The sequence below is a fragment of the Sardina pilchardus genome, chromosome 23, assembly GCF_963854185.1.
Source record: "Sardina pilchardus chromosome 23, fSarPil1.1, whole genome shotgun sequence".
Lineage (NCBI taxonomy): Eukaryota > Metazoa > Chordata > Actinopteri > Clupeiformes > Clupeidae > Sardina > Sardina pilchardus.
Window position 1 is genome coordinate 24,890,323 of NC_085016.1, and position 10,000 is coordinate 24,900,322.

Genomic DNA, 10,000 nt, shown 5'->3' on the forward strand with positions numbered 1-10,000 from the left:
AGTCATTGAGCCCCTGTTGATCGGTGTATGTGTGTGTGTGTGTGTGTTTGAGTGTGTGTTTTAGGTGTCTCTTTCGCCTGGACTGCTATGAATGTGCACCTGCATCAGACAGCTACCACGGCTCACCTGACCTTTGTGTTGTGCATGTGCAAAAGGGCAGACACTGCTCACTGCTCACACGGCAAACATATGCGGACACACACACACATACACACACACACACACACACACACACACACACACACACACACACACACACACACACACATACACACACACACACACACACATACACACACACACACACACGCGCACACACCACACACACACACACACACACACTCACACTCACTCAGTCACTCACACACACATGCTGACGCTCACCCACATGCTCACTCACTGATTCACTCACACACATGCTGACGCACACACACTCATTTCACTCACACCTCTACACTGTGTTTTTACCTGGCTGACTACTGACTGAGTAATCCTGCTTTGTGCAACACTCCCACCCAGACTCCAGATTTTGATTTCAAAGTAGTTACCCCAACACTGTCTGCCTGTCTATCTGTCTCTTTGTTTGTCTGTCTGTCTGTCTGTCGGCCTACCTGTCTACCTGTCAACTTGTCTGTCTGCCTGCCTACCTGTCTGCTTGTCTACTTGTCTGTCTGTCTGCTTATCTAACTGCCTTTCTATCTGTCTTTTCCTGTCCTCCGTGTCTGTCTGTCTGCCTACCTGTCTGCCTGTCTACCTGTCTGCCTGTCTACTTGTCTACCTGTCTGTCTACTTGTCTGTCTGCCTGCTTGTCCATCTGTCTGTCCATCTCCTCAGTATACTCTGGCACTCCCATCTGTTCCGTCTGCTGCCTAACCAAGCGAGTCTGTTCCAGCTCCAACACACACACACACACACACACACACACACACACACACACACACACACACACACATACGCACACACACACATACGCACACACACAGAGAGAGAGAGAGAGAGAGAGAGAGAAACACACACACACAGAGGGAGAGAGAGAGGGGTTTCTGGTACTTTTCCAGAGAACTTCTCATTTCTCCTTTACTGTCTGCTCACCCCCTATGTTTCTCTCCCCTATTTCTCTCTATCCCCCTTTCCCACACTTTCCTTCTCTCTCTTCACCCCATCCTCTCATTCCTCTTCTCTCCATTTTTCTAATCTTCTCACCTCCTTTCTTCTCCCCTTCTCTCCACTCTTCCTTTCTTCACCACTCTTACTCTGTTTTCCCCTTTCACCTCTCCTCCACTCCTCTCTTCTCTCCTCCTCCCCTCCTTTCTCTTCTCTCCTCCTCTCTCCTCTTCTCTCTTCCTCTCCTCTCTCCTCATTTCTCCTCCACTGTTCTATCCTCCTCCCTCCTTTCTCTCTTCCTCTCATTCTCTCCTCCTCCTATCATCCTCCCTCCATCTTTCCTCTCCTCCTCTCTCCTGTTCTATCCTCCTCCCTCTTTTCTCTCCTCTCTTCTCTTCTCTCCTCCTCTTCTCTTCTCCTTTTCTCCTCCTCCTCCTCTCCCTCTCCCCCCATCTCTCCTCTCTTCTCTTCTCTCCTCCTCTTCTCTCCTCCTGCTCCTCTCCTCCTCCCTCCATCCCTCCTCTCCTCCCTGTGGTAACAGCGGCATCAGTTGCTGGGGCGTGTCCACTGACAGCCGAGGCAGTGATGTGGGAGCAGCAGAGGGAGGAGGGGGCGCAGGGGTGGAGAGTTAACGTTCCGCAGCACACACACACACACACACACACATACGCACGCAGACACACACACACGCACGCAGACACACACACACACACAGACGGGAAGGGGGCACAGGGGTGCATGGTTAACACAAACATTCCAATTACAACTCCAGGCTCCAGAGAACCGTTCAACACCACCTGGAGCGTGGCAGACACACACACACACACACACACACACAGACACACACACACAGAGACAGAGACCGGCGAAATCTGGACACCCGACCACCTCATTAGGCACATCCCTCACAACAGAACAAGGCACGGACAGGAGCCAACGATACGGGTGATGGATTAAGGCACTTGTTTACAGTCACACACACACAAGTAGATATACTGCACACACACACACACACACACACACACACACACACAGGTAGATATGCTGCAGATGGATGGATGGCTAGATTGTTGCTCGTTGTAAATAACTGTAAGATCGTTCATCATTCATTACCATTGTGCCGGTAGACAGAGGCGTTTCTTCAGCTGTTGTCAACAAACCAAAGCACAGCCCCTGCTTCCTCTCCACGGCAACCAGCTCACTGATGTCATCTGTCTCCACGGCGATCTGCATCACAGCCACCGCCCCCCCCCCCCCCCCCCCCCCCCGCTCCCCCCCCCCCACTACCCCCCGCCTCAAGAGACTAAAGCTTGGCTACTGCACCAGGAGGCGGACTGAGGCAGGCTCCAAACAGGATGCTTTTCAGGGAGTTTGTGTGTGTGTGTGTGTGAGTGAGAGAGCAAGAGAGAGAGAGTGAGTGTGTTCTTCCATGTTTGTGTTGTATGCATGTAGTTTACTTATATCTGTGTGTGTGTGCGTGTGTGTGTGTGTGTGTGTGTGTGTGTGTGTGTGTGTGTGTGTGTGTGTGTGTGTGTGTGTGTGTGTGTGTGTGTGTGTGTGTGTGTGTGTGTGTGTGTGTGTGTGTGTGTGTGTGTGTGTGTGTGTGTGTGTGTGTGTGCTAATCTATCTCACTTATCCGATCTATCGATGCGGGGCAGTTGTGCAGCCTTAATGCCTCTGTGACTCTCCAGACCCTGAGCTGATAACATGGGCTGAAGGCTACTCTTCTCTCCCTCACTCTTTCTTTCTCTCCCCCTCCCTCTTTCTCTCCCTCTCTCTCCCTATTTCTCCTCCTCTCTCTTTCTCTCCCCCTCCCTCCCTCTCTCTTCCTCCCTTCCTTTCTGTCCCTCTCCACCTATTGTCGCGTTTCCTTTCATTCTACATCACTCTACAGCACTTCTGTGCTCTAGAACACTCTATTGTGTTTATATAGTATTATTCTACTGCACTTCTAGAACACTCTATTGTGTTTATAGTATTATTCTAATGCACTTCTAGAACACTCTATTGTGTTTATAGTATTATTCCACTGCACTTCTAGAACACTCTATTGTGTTTATAGTATTATTCCACAGCACTTCTGGAACACTTTATAGAGTGTGTTACACCGTGTCCTAACCGGATCCAAGCGAGCGACTGTCAATATTGTCTGTCTACACTGAATCCGTTAAATATGCCATTGTGTTGCGTCACAGGATTCCATATTTCTCATTCAGAATAGTAGAGCAATGCGAGCGACAAAAAGAAAATAGAAACGGGGCATCCGACAAAAGTTCTCTTAAAACGTCGCGCTGCTCGCGTCGCTTCAGTCTGGACACTCCAATCGAAAACAATGGAATTAAATGGATTTTATCGCTAATGTTCGCTCGCATCGCGTTCGGTTAGGACAAGGTGTTAGTGTGATATCACATTTCTGTAGCAACCGAATTTCTGTTCTAAACAAACGAAATTCACAACGTGACATCCTATGCCAGATGATTTGTTTTACAGAAAAAGGAGCGTTTTTGTGCGAATCAATTTATGATTTGACATCGGTTGACATTAGTTAACTTTAAGTAATCATAGATTAGCCCAGCTTGCCGTTAAATTATGAACTTTGTTTTTCATGCAAGCGTGAACTTCTCCTTAGTACACCAGAAGAATAGGCTACATAAATGCCTCGACATGGAAGTGATTTTCACCACTTAAAATTCATTTATTTTCATTTTGAAAGAAACAACACAGTGAAGCAATTAGAAAATGCCATTTGCAGTTCCTTTGTTTAGAACGGGAAATCGCGTTGCCAGGACAACGTGACATTTTCACTTACGCACTCTATCGTGTGGATAGCATTATTCTACAGCACTTCTAGAACACGCTATTGTGTTTATAGTATTACTCAGGGAGATTCTAGAACACTCTATTGTGTTTATAGTATTATTCCACAGCACTTCTGGAACACTCTATAGTATTATTCTAAAGCACTTCTAGAACACTTTATTGTGTTTATAGTATTATTCTACAGCATTTCTAGAACACTCTATTGTGTTTATAGAATTATTCTACAGCGCTTCTAGAACACTCTATTGTGATTATAGTATTATTCCACAGCACTTCTTGAACCCTCTATTGTGTTTATAGTATTTTACAGTACTTTATAGTCTAGAACACTCTATTGTGTTTATAGTCCCCTAGTTTCCTAGTCTGGTTTTCACCATACTCAGCTCAATCTTTTAAGATTGAACATTAGTCTGGGGATGCTGCGCTTTGATTCTACTGCAAAAGAGGCGTGATTATGGGCATCGTTCAAATGACTCAGTACGCAATTGCCATGAGCGGGGCTAGGTGGTAAATTAAACTTTTAGCCTACCAAAGCCGGTCGGTAGAATCGCAAACACGTCCTTCTGCTGTATGAACTGTTCCAGGGCAAGTTTTTGTTCTGTTTTCAAAGAAAACTTGCCTTTAACATCTTCCAAAACAGAAGCGACAGCGCTTAAGTTTCGTTATCGTCACGTCACTGGCCAATAGCGTGTCAGGACTAGAGTATGGCTGTTTCTGATTGGAGCCAAAGATTCTGGCAGTGAAACAGAGAAGATAGATATGCTGGTGTCCAGCCTGAGCTGCCGGGCGAAATTCAAATTCCCCGGAAGTTCAGGCAGGGTTCACCCAGCCTACTAGTTTCCCATTTACCAACAAAACTAGATGCGTGTGCCTTGGGGCAGAAGACGCCGGGTGGCCGGTCACAACGTTATAAATTTAACCTAATAACCGGCTGCTGTAAGCTACAATATTTTTTTTGTATGCCACTGTTGTCTAAATGATGATAACATCTCATTTCAGAGTTTATTTCAGAGTTTGTCATTCGTTTTTATTATTAATATAACATCGTCTTTTTGGCAGTTTTGGTGTTTTTTGGCATCGTCATCTTTTAAGATTGACCCTTAGTATGGGGAGTCTGCGCTTTGTTTTTTGGCATCGTCATCTTTTAAGATTGACCCTTAGTATGGGGAGTCTGCGCTTTATTTCTACTGCACAAGGTGCGTGATCAAAAGGCATCGTTCAAATGCCTCCGTAAGCTTGGATGGTCTTTTAACCAATCAAACCAATGATCCGGTGCATCTTTTGGATAAGCCAGTCTGTGATTGGACCCAAAAGTTGTGGACAGGAAGCAGATGTGCAGGTTTCCAGCCTGAGCTGCCAGGCGAAATCCATATTCGCTGGCAGGTCAGGCAGGGTTCACCCAGCCTAGAGATTGTGTGCCACAAGATATGTCTTTTATGTCTTTGCATAAGGCTGAGAGAGCTGTGGTACAATTATTTCATTATACTTTTTACATATGACAATGAAATTGAACTTGAACTTGAACTTGAACTTGAACTTGAACTTGAACTCGAACCTCTCCCTCCTTCCTTTGGCTACCTCACACTTAAGCCCCCCTCTCTCTTTTGTTCTCTTTCACTCACCCCTCTGCCGTTCATTTGCTCTCTCTCTCTCCATCCCTCTCTCTCTCTCTCTCTTATAGTGGGCCAGTGGGCTGGAGGGAAGCCACCTTTGTCTATCTATCCCACAGTCACCCAGAGCTGGTGACTGGAGCACATCTGGCTCTGATCTGGCTCTGATCTGGCTCTGACCTGGTTCACGTCTGGCCCGGATGTGGCCTGTTCACGCTGCGGGGCGTTGGTGTGACAGTCCCTCCCTTCCCCATCCTTCCCTCATCAAGCCCAGGGTCACACCACCAGAGCAGAGAGAGGGCTTGCTCTCCCTTTATCTCCCTCCATCTATCTCCTCTATCTCTCTTTCCATCTCTCTCTCTCCCTCTATCCCTCTCTCTCTCCTCATCCCTCTCTCTCTCTCTCTCCCTCTATCTTTCTCTATCTCAATCTCTCTCTCTCCCTTTCTCTCTCTCTCTCTCTACCTCTCTGCCCCTTTCTCTCTCACTCTCCTTTCTCTCTCTGCTCACCATCAGCGATAGGCCACACACACACACACACACACACACACACAAACACACACACACACACACACAATAATGTACACAGTCATATTTATCCTAATTTATCCTCATACTCTCTAGGGCACACACGTCTGTACACACACACAATCTAACATAATTTTCGCCCTCTCCAACTCTCACACATTTGCGCGCATGCACACACACACACACATATTCACACACACATACACACACACACACACACACACACACACACACACACACACACACACACTGAGCCTGCTGGGGAGGTTTTGTACGCGGCTGCTGGCTGAGGATGATGATTGATGCTGTGCGGTCCATCATGAAGACGTGTTCACCCAGCGCATCTGCCCTGCTCTGCATAAACACAGCGCCTCTTCTTCCGCTCCCCTCTCCATCTCTCCCTCTCCTTTTCTCTCTCTCCCCCTCTCCATCTCTCCCTCCACTCCCCTCTCCCTGTCTCTCCCTCTCTCCTTTTCTTACTCTCCCTCTCTCCCTCTCTCCCTCCTCTCCCTCTCCTCCCTCTCTCCTTTTCTCTATCTCCCTCCTCTCCCTCTCTCCCTCTCTCCTTTTCTCTCTACTTCTCCCCTCCTCTCTTCTCTCCCTCTCTCCCTCCTTTTCCCCTATGCTCTTTTTTCTTTCTTTTTACTTCTCTCTTTCTCTCCCTCCATCCTTTCTACCCTTCTTTTGTCCTCCTTCTTTTCCTCTCTCTCTCTCTATCTCCCTCTCTCTCTCCCTCTCTCTCTCTCCTCCATGCTCTGTTCTTACAGTAGGGCTTAATTAGTGCGGTGGAACCCCCGCCGCCCTGTTGTGACTAGGGCTCCTGAAGAGAATGGTAATTAATATGAAACAATGGAACTTTGATTAATTAATGCCGCGGTGTTTGTTTAGTGTGCCAGAAGCTGAGAGAGAAAAAAAGGGGGTTTCAACTTCAAGGTGCGATACATTCCACATTCTACACACTACCATTCATCACATATGGCTTTCAGCTGATGGAGAATGGAGTATGTTGGACCGCAAACCCTTTAATCCCTGTGTGTTGTTTAGTGCTGCCAGCGATACCGGAATCAGTGAGAAGGTGATCAAACTGTGCGTGTGTGTGTGTGTGTGTGTGTGTGTGTGTGTGTGTGTGTGTGTGTGTGTGTGTGTGTGTGTGTGTGTGTGTGTGTGTGTGTGTGTGTGTGTGTGTGTGTGTGTGTGTGTGTGTGTGTGTGTGTGTGTGTGTGTGTGTGTGTGTGTGTGTGTGCGTGTGTGTGTGAATGTATGTGCGTGTGCGTGTGTGTTCTAGTGTTCAGAAAAAGAGTGTGTGTGTGTGTGTGTGTGTGTGTGTGTGCGGCGTGTACATGTGTGTGTGTGTGTGTGTGTGTGTGTGTGTGTGTGTGTGTGTGTGTGTTGATTGCACTTACATGTACTCCCTGTGTGCGGAGTGGACAGCAGCTGCGTTGCTGTAACGCCACAGCACGATGATGGAGGACAGCACGTCCAGTGATGCATCGAACTGGACAGCAGGAGAGAGAGAGAGAGATGGACACAGTGAGGCCACAACAACAACCCTCTAAAAAACACACAAACTCACTCTGCGTTTGTTAACACCTCCGCCAAGGATGTTTCATCGGGGTTTGTTCGTATGTTTGATTGTTTGTTTGTGTGTTTGTTAGCAAGATAACTCAAAACGTTATGGATGGATTTCGATGATCTTTTCAGGAGAGGTCTGAAATGACCCAAGGAAGACGCCATTAACTCCATTTTGGGAGTGATTCGGATTACCGTCTGGATCCAGGAGGCGGTTATGATCTTGCTTGGTGGAGGTCTGCGCTCTTGGAGTGCTTTTCGTTATTGCAAGAATTGTCTGTTGTTGCTTTATCTTATTTTATGCATCTTCCAATTCTGTTCAACATATTTGTGTGAGTGTTAAGGGCCATTCACACCCAGAATGATAACTATAACTATAACTATACACACACTCTTGTTAATACAGTATGAACATATAAACTATAATGAACTATAACAACATGAAGAATGATATCGTTGGGAATCACTTTCAGACCGATGTTGATATAAGCTAACAGCCAATCAGACCCCAACACATTCATTAACATGAGGAGAGACTTTGCTTATCGTTAGTCTGTGAGGACACTTTATCGTTATGGTTATCATTATCTTTATCGTTCTTGGTGTGAATGCCCCTTAATATGTATATGTAATGTGTGTGTGTGTGTGTGTGTGTATTTGAGCTTTGGCAATAATGTTACTGAAACACTATGCCCATAACTGAATTGAGTTGAAGTGAAATGAGAATGAGCTGAATAGAGACATGGAGATGGAGACGGAGATGGAGAGAGGAGGAGAGAGAGGAGGAGAGAGATGAGGAGAGAGAGGAGGAGAGAGAGGAGGAGAGAGGCACAAGGGTAATGCAGCCTCTGACAGTCCTCTCTACTGATATATCAGGCTGTCTCTGAAACCCTACACCACAGCCAGCACACCGTGTTTGCAGAATTACGGACGGCTTTTGTGAAGGGTTGTATTCTGCCCATATAACACATTCTAGAGTGATAGGAGTTCCTAGAAGTAGAGAGTATACAGCTTAAGATGTGTCTGTGTGTTAGTCTTTGTGTGTGTGTGTGTGTGTGTGTGTGTGTGTGTGTGTGTGTGTGTGTGTGCGTGTATGTGAGAGAGAGAGAGAGAGAGAGAGAGAGAGAGAGAGACACAGAATGTGTGTGTGTGTGTATGTGCGAGAAAGTAAGAGAGACAGAGCATGTGTGTGTGTGTGTGTGTGTGTACTAGTAGTCTGCTGCATTTCTTTGTTTTGTGTATTTCCGCCTCCACTCTTCCTCTTCTCCTCCAGACTACTCTGCAGTGCACGGGGTCCAGCGGGGAACAGACGTCTGCAGACAGGCTCCTCCACTGGTTTAGATTTCCTTCAGACTGGCTGCAATCCTAAAACCCTCAGATTTCCCTCAGGATGAGTAAAGTATCTATCTATCTGTCTATCTATGGGATAGCTATCTATCCCATACAGCAGTGTGGTGCAGGTAAGTGGTGTGTGTGTGTGTGTGTGTGTGCTGTATGCGTGTGTGTGTGTGCGTGTGTGTGTGCAGTATACTGTATCTACGGTACCTGTGTGTCTGTGACTGTAAACAAGTGCCTTAATCAATCACCCATATCGTTGGCGCCTGTCTGCCTTGTTCTGTTGTGAGGGACGTACTTAATGAGCTGTGTGTGTGTGTGTGTGTGTGTGTGTGTGTGTGTGCGTGCTATTTGCAGCTACATGTTGATGGACATGTGAATGCAAACTGAATAAATGGGTGGTGTTAAACTCCTCATGTGGTGCCATCTGTGTTATTGAGAACAACAATCACACACTTGGTGTGTAACATCACCAGAGGCCAGCGTCTGCAGATGTGTGTGTGTTTTGAGATAAGTGGATAAATTGTGTATTTAAACTTGTCAGTTTCCTTGTCAGCATGTCACCTTCCAACTCAACTCACAGCAGAAGCAGGTTGTGTTCATAGAAGGTTCTATGGATTGATTGTGTGTTCTATGGATTGATTCCATGTTTAACACTCTGTTAAGTGCCATGAGGCGTGGGTAATGTTTTGGCACTCTATAAGTGAAATTAAATTGAATTTGAAATTGTGTTCATAGAAGGTTCTATGGATTGGTTCTACTGGTTGCCCGGACAACCAGTTTCCTATTGGAACACTAGAGCACTAGAACAACGGGAGATTCAGCAGAGCTCCAGTCAGATCCGATCCATACGGATACTCCTTCTCCTATAATCCAACCTGGGTCCAATTAAAACCTCTCTCCACAGATGATCATTAGAATTCAGTGTGAACTCAGGCATGTGTGTGTATGACTGTGTTTGTGTGTGCGAGACAGAGAGAAATGTTGCGTGTGGTTGTGCATGCATGGTGGTTATTTGTTTGTGTGTGTGTCTGT

General features: G+C 46.5%; 1 protein-coding gene across 1 annotated transcript in view; it reads right to left on the reverse strand.

Annotated features, from left to right (window-relative positions):
* The window catches only part of tmem163b (transmembrane protein 163b), a 61,834-nt gene that overhangs the window by 16,897 nt on the left and 34,937 nt on the right, over positions 1-10,000 (reverse strand). The window contains exon 4 of the mRNA XM_062527451.1: positions 7,465-7,556. Coding sequence (XP_062383435.1) covers positions 7,465-7,556 — 92 coding nt within the window. The remainder of the gene's footprint in view (positions 1-7,464; positions 7,557-10,000) is intronic.